The sequence below is a fragment of the Typopeltis vanoorti genome, chromosome 10, assembly GCF_054136105.1.
Source record: "Typopeltis vanoorti isolate ZY-2024b chromosome 10, IOZ_Tvanoo_1.0, whole genome shotgun sequence".
NCBI lineage: Eukaryota > Metazoa > Arthropoda > Arachnida > Uropygi > Thelyphonidae > Typopeltis > Typopeltis vanoorti.
The window spans coordinates 118,192,029-118,206,380 of record NC_143558.1 but is presented as its reverse complement, the minus strand read 5'-3'; the positions used below and the strand labels follow the sequence as shown (position 1 = coordinate 118,206,380).

At 32.3% G+C, this 14,352-nt stretch overlaps 2 protein-coding genes across 2 annotated transcripts in view; one reads left to right on the top strand and one right to left on the bottom strand.

The window, feature by feature from the left end:
- The window catches only part of LOC150102733 (uncharacterized), a 258,688-nt gene extending 252,418 nt beyond the window's left edge, over positions 1-6,270 (top strand). The window contains exon 6 of the transcript XR_016548924.1: positions 6,155-6,270. The gene's annotated coding sequence lies outside the window, so the exon portion shown is untranslated. The remainder of the gene's footprint in view (positions 1-6,154) is intronic.
- LOC150102732 (protein ZBED8-like) overlaps positions 1-8,950 on the bottom strand; it is a 120,241-nt gene extending 111,291 nt beyond the window's left edge. Inside the window, exon 1 of the mRNA XM_090398728.1 lies at positions 8,886-8,950. Coding sequence (XP_090254854.1) covers positions 8,886-8,950 — 65 coding nt within the window. The remainder of the gene's footprint in view (positions 1-8,885) is intronic.
- Positions 8,951-14,352: the final 5,402 nt, after the last annotated feature.

Here is a 14,352-nt window from a genome sequence, read left to right as displayed (position 1 = left end):
TGATATAGGAAACGGCTTAAAGGGAGATATTCAGTTGTTTGCTGATGATGCAAAGTTGTGTAGTGCAATAAAAAATCAAGCTGATGTTGAAAGTTTGCAGGAGGATTTAAATAAGCTGGTAAAATGGGCAAAAGAAAATGGATGTCAGTTCAATGTGGAAAAGTGTAAAGTCATGCATTTTGGGATTAAAAGATTACCAGCTGTGTACTACATCGATGGAAAGGTACTCCAAGAGATTGATGAGGCTAGGGACTTAGGGGTATTGGTAGATAGGGAGATGAAGTTCAGAGGACACATTGCTAAGGTGTCCAAGATTGCACATAGGATTACTTGGTTGTTGAGGAACACACTGACATCCAGAGATAAAGAGGTTATTATTCCCCTTTATAAAGCATTGATACTTCCACATTTGGATTACTGTGCTCAGGTCTGGTCACCTGGATTCCTTGGAGATCAGGAGGCTGTGGAGAGGGTTCAGAGAAGAGTGACCAAGTTGGTGAGTGATATAAAAAATACTCCCTACATTGATAGATTGAGAGCTTGTGGATTGCAGAGATTGGTTGATAGGCGAAGAAGAGGTGATATGATAGAAACATTCAAATTACTAAAAGGTTTTTATAGGATTGATGCAGGGGAAATGTTTCAGCTGTGTGATAGTGATGGAAGAACAAGAGGTCATCTCTGGAAATTAAAGAAGAGTGTGGTTAACAAAGGTGTCAGAACAAGGTTTTTTGCCTGGAGGGTGGTGAATGAGTGGAATTCATTGCCTGACTTAGTTGTGAGCTCTTCGTCTGTAAATGAATTCAAGAAGAGATATGACAGATATTGTTTTGCTAGTTTGGGTCTCCCGCGATGAGTCTACTGACTCCATGGAGATACCCGTAATAATAATAATAATAATAATAGATTTCACACAGTAAACTAAAGAAACAATGAATTGATCACTGGTTATTCTACTGGCATGACCTCTAGTGAAAAAAAAAAAAAATATATATATATATATATACACGAGGACAAGCTGAGTTACATTTAAGAAACAATGAATTGATCACCGGTTATTCTACTGGCATGACCTCTAGTGAAAAAAAAAATACAAATAAAATTACAAATTAATTAATTATTTAGAAACTATATCAAAGCTAAATTCTATATATAGAATTTTATATATAGAATTCTATATAATTATTGGCAGATATTTACCAGTCTGTCTAAAATAGGCTAATCTACAGTCACAAGGAACTTTGCATGCTCCAGTATGTGCAAGAGGATGAAAGTAGCAAGCTGAATAAGTGGTTTGAAAATGGTATGGAGATTATATTTGCAGAGAGCATTAGATATCTTTTCTGATGTACCCTGAATAAAATGGATGGGAATGGATTTGTTGTGATCGTGTATGTTGATTGCAGGAGGAACAGGGTAGGCATGCAGTATTGCAAAGGTACCTTGAGCTCAGTTTCAAGGCTGTGTGATTTGAATAAATAGCCCAGTCTCTGTGTAAGTGTTTTGAAGATGCCATACTGTTGGGATAGGTGGTAATGTGATTGCTGATGTGAAAATCTGCTGGAATAATGTAGTTTTTCTATAAATGGAAAAGAATAATGCACCATTGTCTGTAGGGGAGTGAGAAGAGAATTATAAATTAAAGATACCAAGAAATTATATACTTGGTTTAATCCTTTATCCAAGTGCAAGCAAACAAAGTTTGCGTCTGAAGTATTTTCAGGACTGGGTTAACTCATATATAGAAGCTAATGACATCACATCACTTGCCTTAGTAATCCATAATGCATTAGCTTCTATATACGAGTTGCCCCAGTCCTGAAAATACTTCAGGTACAAACTTTGTTTGCTTATACTTGGATAAAAGATTAAACCAAGTGTATAATTTCTTGGTATCTTTAATTTCTAGTATAATCAAGTGGAGAAACTTCTAACAGGGGAGAGAATTGTTTCTTTCTTTCTCTTTTCATATAGGTTATTTTTGAATGTTGCGATTAAGATATGCTAAAATGTACTAATGTATATAGGCCATAAGGCAAAATAGCAAACATCATCAACATAACATAGTGATATTATTTGCTTCAGTGTATTGAGTGCTTGTTTTTCACTTACAATATTCCATATAGAAGTATGCTAATGGTTTCGGGGAGGGGGGGGGATTATATTCTTACTAAATAGCTTAAGGAAATTACTACGTACAATAGAATATACATTAAAACAAATTTTAATACACTTCCAATATTTCGGCAATGTCACGTTGCCATTATCACAGGAACTTAAATACACGTGCACACAAGCACAACACATAGTAAATGAAGAACGAAGCAGGAGGCTATTCTTTCTCCTAAAAGTCCTGATGGTGCCCCCCCTAGCGGGCAATGTTGGTATTCTTGGCTGAAACATACAATAGAATATACATTGAAATAAATTTTAATACACTTCCAGTATTTCGGCAATGTCACGTTGCTATTATCACAGGAACTTAAATACAAGACACATGCACGCAAGCACAACACACAGTAAATGAGGATTGAAGCAAGAGGCTATTCTTTCTCCTAAAAGTCCTGATGGTACCCCCTAGTGGGCAATGTTGGTATTCTTGGCCGACTGGGCTGAAGGTCTTCTGATGTAGGCTTCCCAAATTTGGGGCAGTCTCATGCACCCAAATTTGTTTAGGTTTAGATTGTTTCTTAGGGCTGAGTCTGATTCCATGAATAGCCTTTCGTATTTGAATTTACTACGGTATATTATCGTGGCTTTCTTCCACCGTATTCTATGGTGGGTACCCATCGCATGGTCTGCAAGACCAGAGTGGCTGTATTGGTGAAACCGGATGTAGTCCTTGTGTTCTGAAATTCTGATATTAGCTGTCCTGCCTGTTTGGCTTCCACGAGAATAGCTGTTTGTAAATTTTCATTTTCCATATGAAATAATCAGAATAAATGGTGAATCTGGTGAATAAATGTGGCTTTTCCACAAAATTCACAATACTAATCCCCCCCCCCCCCAAAGGGGAGTATTAGATTTGTAGCCATGTAGGCCCGATATATCCTGGATGGTTTGACATGATAAGGTTTTCACTTTTTGATAATTTTCTTTTTAATAATTTATCCATTTTTTTCCCTTTGAGATTTCGTAGGATCTCAATCTATAATCTAATATGTAAAGGAATCCTTAAGAAGATTACTAAATTTCTGGCCATAATGATAGTTGTTTTTTCATTATCTGCTGTTATTATAATAATTTTTTTTTGTTTATTTCTGTATAACTTTTTAGTGCTATTATTTCTTTAGGTGGAAGAATGTTTCCCTTGAGAGGTTTGGAATTTGTCAGAATACAGACAACATCTAAACAAATGTTATTAGTGGGTTATATCGCTGTCGATGTTGTTCATTATTTCCAAAATTGGTATTGTTTTGAGGTTGATCACAAAATCACGACCCCAATTATACTGTGAAGTCACTATTATGATAATCAACAATACATAAGTCTTTCTGTATATGAAGACTGTGTTTATTAATTGTTAGCTCTAATAACAGTGCAGCATGTACTTACCACTTTTGACTATGGACAAGCAGCTTCTCTAGGTGCTATATTAAGTGAGGATTATAAGTTAAAATGAATTAATAATTTCTGATAAACTGAGGATTAACAATCAAAAAATAAGGAACCAGTGATGTGTTATGTGAATGGAGTTATGTGAATGAATGATGATACTGGATTCTTTGATTCATTGTGAAAGAAAGTTTCCTTATGAAAGGGCATGTTGGCCTTATGCCAATTGATGATGTAATTTATGTGTAAACAAGATGAGTTCTGAATTTTTTTTTCTCTTCTGTTTGCCACATTGCTGCAATGTTTTGATTCCTAAACTTTTGAATGTCCGTGTGTAAAGTAGATCACAAAATCATGGAAATTATAAGCACCTGAACATTTAAACAGGGGATTACTGACTACTGGATAATATAATGGGCAACTTCATAGAGTTCTTGATTCAGGGGAACTTGCGATGCCATCAGCCGATGGAACAATTTCTAAATGTGACATTTGCTAGATGTCCTCTGGGAATGCTGAATTCAGCTTTGTGACTCATCTCTCATTGCTCGCCATTATTAGGGGAATACCTGTTGGTTTCTTTTCTCTGCACTTGACCACACCTTTGTGGGCAGGTGCATTGTCATGATGAAAGATGATTTTTTTCTTCTGCAAACTGGATTTCGAATTACTATAATGAATGTTAGGATTTTTCTGTGTAGGAGGATTAGAAAATAGTATTTTCTGGTCAGTGCTACTTGAATATCTTTTTAAGACAAATGAGAAATTGGGATTTTTTTCTGTGTATCTTTTTCTTTTAAAAATGGAAACTGCTTGTTTTTTAATATGAGACTTTTTTTTGTGATGGATGTTGAAGATAAAAGGAATGAAGATAGTGTCCAGCATCTGTAAGGTTTCAGTAAATTTTCTGTTCGAGATCAGAACATCAAGAAAAGGTTTATCTTTTTTTTTTTTTTTTACTCTCTCTCTCTCTTTAAAGTGAATTGAATTTTTGGAACAAAGAAGTTTAGAGAATTTAGAAAGTTATTTAAATCTAATAATAAATATTTTTATCAACATATTTCCACCAAATGGTAAATTTTGGGTTGGCTAAACAAGAAAACTTTTTTTTTTCTTTCAAAGTTCTCTGTAAATAGATCTGGATAAGGGAGCAATAAGGGCTCTCATTGCTAGGTCAAAAAGTTGTTTATGGACATTCTTGTGACATATGATGAAAAGAGATCTTAAAGAAAGCTCACAACTTCATCATCATCAAATTCCTGATATGTACCTTCATGGAATGTACAGGATAATTATGATAGTACTACATGAAAAAGTTACACTGTTACTAACTTTCGATCAACAATTTTCCTCCAAATTAATCTTATCTATCAAGACTAACATTATCAGATTTTATATTTCTGTCTTCTAAGGCACTTTTTTACTGTGTCAATCCAGCTACATCTTGGTTTTTCTCTGGCTCTTTTCCCTGCCAACACTTCTTTTGCTAATCTTTCTGCCTCCCCTTCCTTTTAAGTGACCATACCACCTGAGATTAGTGCTAGTAACACATTCCTGAATGCTAACAATGGCAAGTTCTTTCCTAATATCCTCATTTTTGATATGATACTGTCATTGATGCCATCTGTTCACTCCACTAATCTTTCTCAGAACTCTCATATCAGAGGTCTCCAATCTTTGAACAATGTTTTATTTTTAACTCAGCTCTCAGATCCATAAGTTAAAATTTAGAGTTCTGACAAATTTTTTTCTTATTCCACATAAATTTATTCAGCTGACTTCCTACCACACCAGCTTTACTAATTCTGTTGTCTATTTCCGTATTTAATTTGCCATCTACATTAAAAGATGTGCCTAAATAGCTGAAACGTTTTACTTGTTCTATAGGTTCTCCATTCAGGATAACAGTACAGTTGATGTTTTCAGCGTTTCTACCTGTTTTCAACGTTTTTGTCTTTTTAATTTCTGATTTTCGTACTCAATTTATTACAGCAGTTATTCAATTTAGTCAGGGAATCTTGTACATTATTTATTCAAAAGTATAACATCATCTGAATAAAGTAAAGAGCTGAGATAAACATCTCCAATTTTGATATCAGATTTAATACCATTTTTCTTCATAATATGATTCATATAAATGATGAGTAACAGTGGAGATAATGTGCATCCTCATTGCATATCTCATTTTAACTCAAACAATCTTACTGTATCTCCTTCAAGACTAACTGCTGACTCACAGCTTAAATAGAGACTATGCATTGCTTGTTATATTTGCTTGATATAATGTCCCATTTACACCATATAACTGTAGCATTTTGAAGAGCTTTCCTCTTAGCATCTTGTCATATGGCTTTTCCAGATTAACAAAACTTAAATACAAATCCTGATTATATTCCCAATATATCTCAGCTATTTATCTTAAAGTGAAAATCTAATCTTGACAATCTATTTGGCCTGAATCCAGCTTGTTCTTCATCAAGCTTCCCTTCCACAATTTTTATTAGCCATTTCTCAAGTATACTTACATATTTCTTACCAGTAACACTCGGTAGTGAAATACCTCTGTAATTCTTGCATTGTTTTATTTCCCTTTTTATAGGGTACTATGTGAGCTGTGCTTCAATCATCTGGAATTCCTCCCTGACCAGGCCTTCTGATTTATGCAATGCAGTCAGTGCCAGCCTGAGCAAATTTCTGAGTTTGGGCAAGATTTTTTTTTTCTGCCCTTCAGTTGAAATTGTATATGTATATATAAAAATTATATATATATATAGTGAATAAATAAATAATACTAATAAATAAATAAAATATTTTGTTTATTATATAATGAGTGTATAAGTTTAACACAATTTATAAATATTACATAAATCACATTAAATATGACAAAACAAATATGAAAAAAATCTAAATCAAGAATTAACAGTTTTAATTATTTATAAAAAAAGAAACCTTTCTAGCCTTAATTTCGGCAAAAGACTTCATTACTTCTAGATCTAATGTCTCTGCTATATCATTTTCAATAGATAAAGTGGCTAAGCCATTTAATCTCTCTTGGGACATTGTGGACCTCAAATAATTTTTAATAAGTCTTAATTTAGAAAAACTGTGCTCTCCACTTGCAACTGTAGTTGGGATTGTTAAAAGAATTTGTAGCGATGTGTACACATTAGGAAAAAGACTTATGTAGTTATTTGCACAAATATAATTTAATACTTCTTTGGGAGAATAATTATTTGATATCCTACGAGACAATATCTTTAATTCATCTAATAAATCTATTGCTGAAATATCTTTTTGATCACCATCAGACAGAACAGTTTCTCAGTTGAAACAAGCTTTTTTTACTGTATCATTATCAAATTTTACGTTACCAATGTTAAAGAGAAACCCAAAAATTGATTCATATTTATTTAGCTGTTCACATCTCTCAGTAATTGATGTTATTGCTGAATCAAGAATTACATTTAAAAAAATTAATTTGAAACTGTTGCTCAAAATTAGTAATTGATTCATCAGGACATTCATAATCGAATTGAGTTTTTACATGTCGAGTTCGTGTGCTGTCATTAGTTGGGAAATCAGCATTTAACCCAATATTTAGAGCAAAGTTATGGGCTTGGTGCTTAACTTTCAAAAAATTATTTTCGCTTCTGTATGAATGACGTCAAGAATTTTTTCATGACATTTAATGATTTCAAGGCTTCCATAATATTGCAAGAGATATTTTGCAATTGTTTGCTAGATGCATTGACTTCAGTTAGAATGTCATACCAAACAAATGTGCCGATTATAAACTTGAAAGAATTAATTTTTTTTTTTGCTAACGAACGAGCTTCTAATTTTGTTTTAATGCCTTGTTGCCCAATTAAGCTGTTGTCTTCTGTGATGAAAATTAAAGCTTTATGTAGTTTTTTTACTTGATTTCGTATTGCTTTTACAGCCTTCAACGCGACTTTCCCATCTCATCGTGCATAAAGGTTTTAAAGTAAAATTTTGGATGTGGTTTAGAAGAACTTCCCATCGATGACTTGATGAAGAAAAGAAATTATAGATTGACTGAATAATGTAAAAAAATAAAACCATATCTACATTGCAGCTTGCTGCATCGCTCAATACCAAGTTCAGGGAATGCGTACAACACGCAACAAAAAATGATGTAGGATTTTTGTTCCTTAAAAGTGCTTGTATCTCTGCATTCTTCCCCTTCATATTTGACCCGTTGTCATATCCCTGACCATGGATATTTTGAATATTTAAGTTTTTTTCTTCTAATAATTTTAAAATTACTTCAATCATACCACTTCCTGTTGTATTTTTAATTTTAATAAAATCTAGAAATCTTTCCTCTATTTGTATAATATCTTGAGTTTCTTCATTTTTTTCTTTTATAGAAACATATCTTACAATTAAGGACAATTTGCTCCTGCCGCGAAATATCAGTGGTGCAATCAACAATTATTGAAAAATACTTAGCATTCATTATTTTAGATACAATTTTGTTTTAATTTCATTACTCAATATATTAATGATTTCGTTTTATATACATTTCCCTAAATAATGAATGAATTTCATTGTTTTTTATGCGTTCTACATGTTTTTGTAATACGCTGTCAAATTCGACGAATAATTCAATCAGTTTCAAAAATTTTCCATTATTATTTGTATATAGAGTATCTGAACTTCCTCTGAACGCAATGTTTTCTTTTGCCAGAAAATTAATAACCGATATTATGCATTTTAAAACATGCATCCAGTGTTCTTGTTCTTTTTTGAGTAATTTTAGCTTATGGTGATCAATTGTAGTTTCATTTTTTAAACGCTTTTCCAAATCAATCCATTTTCCAAAACGATTAAAATGTTCTTGAGATTTTTCGTGGCACTGAAGAACTGGACATATGTTTCCAATCGTTATTTCCTTCCGAAATTAAGTTCATAGTTCGAATATTAGAAAATAATTTGCAGAAGAAACAAAATACTAAGTTTTTTGAACTTGAGTAAATTAACCAAGATCTTTTAATGGTTTCTCCATTGCTCAAAATCCTATTATAATGCGATACATGGTCTTTTGATTCAGCAGGAGGACCTCATTTTACTAATATATCAATTATTGAATTGGACAAGTTTGGCCATAAAGCTGGATCATCAAAAAGCTCTTAATTTAGTGTTGAGGTATTTGTATTTGAAGTCGAAGCTATTGGATGTTTCTCAAGAGCCTGATTATCATCTAAACACAAATTCGAATTTTCAGACTCATTGTCAGTGGGGGATTCCACAGGAACGTTGCTCTTGTTTCTGATAATTTTAAAAATTTCTGCAATTGGTTTTCTTACCAAGCTCGAATAACTTCTTGTTCTGCTCGTCTTTTTCTGTATTGATGACCAGAAAGGGTTTTCATTTTGTTTCTCTGGTCTGCCATTTTTGTCTATTTCTGAAATCATAAAAAACTTTATTTTTTTCATAAAGTATGGGCCCAAAACAAAGTAAAAAATTTAGAATTGAATCATCATTTGCCAAGTCTAGCCCCTTTACAAAATAATTTTTATCCGATTTTACTGCATTAAGAAAACAAATTAATTAGCAAGATAAAATTAAAAATTACCTTGTTTAATATTAATGTAAAACTCCATATAGTAGTCAATGGGCACAATTTCAAATATATGCAAGAGTTCGTAAAATAACAAGTTAAAAACAACACGACTATAGCTACAAAGAAAATGAAATGAGGTTTTTATAATAATAATAATTATTATTATTATAAAAACCTTCATGGAGTCAAAGACTCATTATGGGAGGTCTACTATTATACACATAGCTTATCATACTGGGCCTTAAATATATTTACTGTCTCTGCACTCACCACACTCTTGGGCAATGTATTCCAATCACTCGCCACTCTCCATGCAAAAAACCTGCTCCTGACTCCCGTTGTATTGTATGAGCAAGGTGAGCACACCTTGCTCACACAAATTCCAAATCTCCTTATGTCACTTGTTGCTTTCTTTACTTGCTCTTCCATTTCTCTTTTCCTTTTGAGAAAAGTAGCTCCTGATAACTTTTTCTCTTTCAAATTACTGATCTAAATGACAATAAATTTCCTATTGATAAATTATTCTATTTCTATTAATTATTAATTTTGAGTTAATTTATTATTTTTAAGAGTTTTAAAACAATTAAATCTTATTTTAAAAAATCGATTTAAAACAGTTGCCTTCTACAGATTTTTACTATAAATAATTAATTTATACAATAATTTGAAAATTTGATAATTAAAGGTTAACTATAATTATTGAGGGCAATGTAAGATGTAAAGTATGCTGCCACAAGCGATTTTGGCATTTTAGCAAAATGCGCCTCTGATTAATATGTTTATAATTTATAAACTATTATCTTTAAAATTTTATTTGTCTATCAAAAATAAGTACACAATTAAAAACAAAGTCAAAAATTGTCTAAAGCCACTTAAACACAGAATACACAATACACTCAATATGTTTCACATTCAAAATTGAAATGACGCTGAAAAAAATGTAAGTGCATATCACGCTGTTTCGTCTTCCAAATTTGAAGCAGAATTTATGAAAACGAACAGTGTATATATATATATATATATATATATATACACACCTATGTTTCAGACTAAATATTTGGATAGATCAGTGTTTCTGAAACTTCAGATATCTGTGTACCCCTTCTTTAATTTTCATTATTACCAAGTACCTTATCAAAATAATAATAATAATAAATAAAAATATATTTCATTGTAAATGTCTGTTTTATTTGAATTTAGATGTACATTTAAACAAAAAAATATGATTTATTTTTAATAGAACCAAATTTATAAAGATACTATACATTTTTACTTAATATAAATAATTTATCATCAGTGAGAGGAGTGAAATTGCTTATTTCTATATCTGCTGTATTGCTCTCTTTTCTGTGTTTTATAAATCCAGTATTTAGCGAACGATCCATACTTAAGAATTTGAAAGCTAAAAAAATTACCGTATTTACTCGAATATAACTCGCACTTTTTTCCCAAAATTAAAGCTAAAAAATCGTGGTCCGAGATATATGCAGGCATTTTCGGAAACTAAAGTTTTCAGGAAAAAAAAAACTGAAAATGGGTATAACTTACCAAGAAGCTTTTATTCTCCATCACTTCTGTCTTTGAGAGCGGTTTCCTTGTGACACAATGTCAAAATTATCTACCCAAATAGACATCTTGTTTCCCATTATATCAAGCAAAAATTACAGTAATTTAAGACTTGAGATACGTAATGAACAATCCTTGACAAATTACTAATGAGAAGTGAAAGATGTGCATGATTGTAGACCAATAGAGAAAAAGCAGCTATTAAGAATTGCATATGATTGGTGTGGTATTAACAAGAGATCGTGCGACCCAAACAAAACGCAACGATTGAATGGAAATGCTAATTCTCTTAAACCAATTTCCATAATATCTGAAATATATTCACTATATATTTCTTAGTTTTAACACGTTCATGTCGGGGTAGTGTCAAGCAAAACCACATGTTGCCAATGCAACATGTGGTTTTGCTTGGGTCTATATAGTAGTTTCTTTTGGAGGGAGATGTAATTCATTAGTTAGTGTTTATATTCCCAGCTATTTGTAATTGCACTATTTGTTGAGAAATATATTACACAGTCTGCAGATGTCTGTGAACCTTATTCAGTGACATAATAAAAGTAATTGTTTTTCGTGTTTCTGCAGTATAGTTGCTGTTGTAGAGAGCATATTTACTGCAGGGGAGCGAGGAGAATTCATACATAATATAATTTAATATATATATATATATATAGACTATAGAAGTTTATGATACTTTATGGGTTGTTTCCTTCAGTATCTAATAAGTGGGTTCTAAAATGTTTAGTTTTAGTATGTATGACTATAATTTTTTTATTAATAAAATATAATAAGCACATATTTAACTGTCAATGAGAAATGGTGCCTTTTTTTATTTAGTAAACTAAATGCTGTTTTTTTTTTGTAAAATATTGTTGCCATAATACGGCTGAACGAGTGCCCTTATCAACACTCAGGAGCTCGCATCGGTAATTTTGCAGCATACAACGCGGTATATCCGAGAGATACATTCATTACTCGTATGTGCTAAAATGCAAAAAACATAAAGAAAAAACATTGCTAATATAATACATGACGGTACAAATTAAGCGAATATTGAATCCAACATTATTTCGTAGCCGAATATAGAAACTACAAGAGTTTCATGCCGAATATATAGAAAGTAAAAGTTTTGGCAAATGCAATCATAAGTAGTGCCTTATGGGCAACTCGTAGTAAAGGTTGAGCAAGCCCCAGACCACTTTCCTTAGTATTTTCCATAAATGTAAAGCACATCTTCTAGAGCAGTGCTACCCAAACTTATGGATGTAAAGGGCCCCCCTTTGGAAAAATTAAAATATTTTACGGCCCCCATCGGAAAAAAAAATCGTAATACGGACATATATTATTATAATATTTATTGTATTTATATTCAGTACAGTTTATATTCAAGATTTTGTGCTTGTAAGCTTTTTCTGTGCTTCTTATCAATACCTTTGAAATGAAACTTATATGAATAAGCATATATTTACTAATATTCATTAAGCGCCGAAATACGCAGGAAGCAAAATTTGCGAACAAACACCAATGTGTGATTTTTTCCATTAAAATATAAAAAAAATATAAAAGAGATAACAAATAATAAAAATTAAATGCGTTTCTTTTAAGATTAAAAAAAAAAAAGAACTACTTAGTCTTAAAACATTTAAAATTTGTTTTCATTATTTCATGGCTCCCTCAACAAAACTTGCGGCCCACAGTTTGGGAAGTGCTGTTCTAGAGGACATGTATGATAAATAAACCTTTGGCTCTCTATTTCATAATACATGATGGTCTATTTATTTTCAGTTACAATCTAGAAATTATTGAAACAAAGAAATATAAAGAATAAAAATTTTTGTTACAAAATAACGCAAACATCGATAATGAAAGAAAATAAAACTAAACAAATGCATTTAACATTAATTAATCAGAATCATCAATAGTTGGGTTTACAAAACTGTCATCACAAACAATATTGCTATGCTGAAAGCATAATACATTTTACAATGCTTGCAAAAATATTTTGATAAGCGACTTGTTTTGGATGCATAGCACGTAAAACATCTTTTTCTTTTTGTCGAGGGTGCTGTATCTATGCTGTCATTAGAATTTCCTTCAAATTGTGTCTGAAATTGATGAAGTTTCAGTTGTAAAGACCTATTCACACCTGTAGAGATTTCTGAACGCCTTTTTATTTGTTCTGACACTAACTGCATTACAAGATTTCTAATATATATTCTGTGCCGTATTTTCACATTGTTGTTCAGCATATGAATAATCTGACCATTTATATTTATGAGCTATACTGACATCGGAGCTCGTGGTATCTCTCAGATACAATTTACTATCAAATATCACAAACCTTTACAAAAAAAACATGTTCAACCAAACTGATAACAAAAAAAAATAAAAAAAGTGTGGAATATCACTCGTAACATACGCACACAGCTAGTCATGACCTTCAACCTATACAACAAAATATCTATGTCAATTAGCAAGTATCTGCCAGGACCTCCGCAGGGTCAAATATCACAAATCTTAGCATAACACGTGTTAAACCAAACTGACAGCAACAAAAGTGCAAAATAGCATTCGTAATATACTCACATGCAGCTACTCATGACCTTCAACCCATGCAATAGATAGATTAAAGAATGTTCATGTTAACAATTAGCATGTATCTGTCAGATCAGATGTGAGCACCCAAGTGTTAAGCAGAGCCATGAGGCAGACTGCCTCTATACTATACCCTGTCGACGGTACTGGTCCCAGGGATTATCAAAATAAAAATAATTATTTGGAACTTATATAATTAGAATAAAATATAATTAACTTTATAAATATGTATATATAAATTTAATATATTTTTTTAATTTTTTTCTGCCTCCAGTATAATTGTAACATAAACTCTAAGTTTTCCGCCCTTTTACTTTTCTGTCTGCAGCATTTTCCCATTCCGCTCCTGCCTCGCACCGGACCAGAATGCAGCCACTGTAAAACTTTGACACCTCCATATTTGAGCGTTTCTGGCAAAATTTCATCTACTCCAGCTGCCTTTCCACATTTCAGGTTTTTGATGACTTTTTCTACTTCAAGTATGGATAAGTATTCCTGACTCATTCCTGTTAGGAGTTTTCTACCATCATGCAGACACTGCTTGTTTCATTTAGCACTCTTTCAAAGTAATTACTCCAGACATCTAGAATATCTTCAGTTTTCACATCACTTTTATCATCTCTGATTCCGTTTGCAGTACTCTTTCCCCCATTTCTAAGCTTTTTCAATAGCATCCAGAATATTTTGCCACCAGAGCTTGTGTAACTCAGTGGAAGCGGTGTTTGCACTCTTCAGCAGCTAAACCGCCCTAAGATAGACTTAAGTTCAAGTCTAGATGTCGACTAGAAGAACTTTTTCTAAGCCTTTTTTTTTTTGACCAGTTCCCGAGTGAGTCAACGTCTGGCATGGGCAAGTGAGTTTTTTCTCCCAGAAATTCTGGTATTTCATCCCGTAAACGCAAGGAAATCAACCATAGAACCCACAGTATTTCGGACATTAAAAAAAAAATATATATATATGTTAGGGTCAGGGACCATGAGATGGCAGCACTTGTTGAGCCATGGACTAGCTATTTCTGATTGGCTACCAGTGGAGATTGAACTGGCCACTCA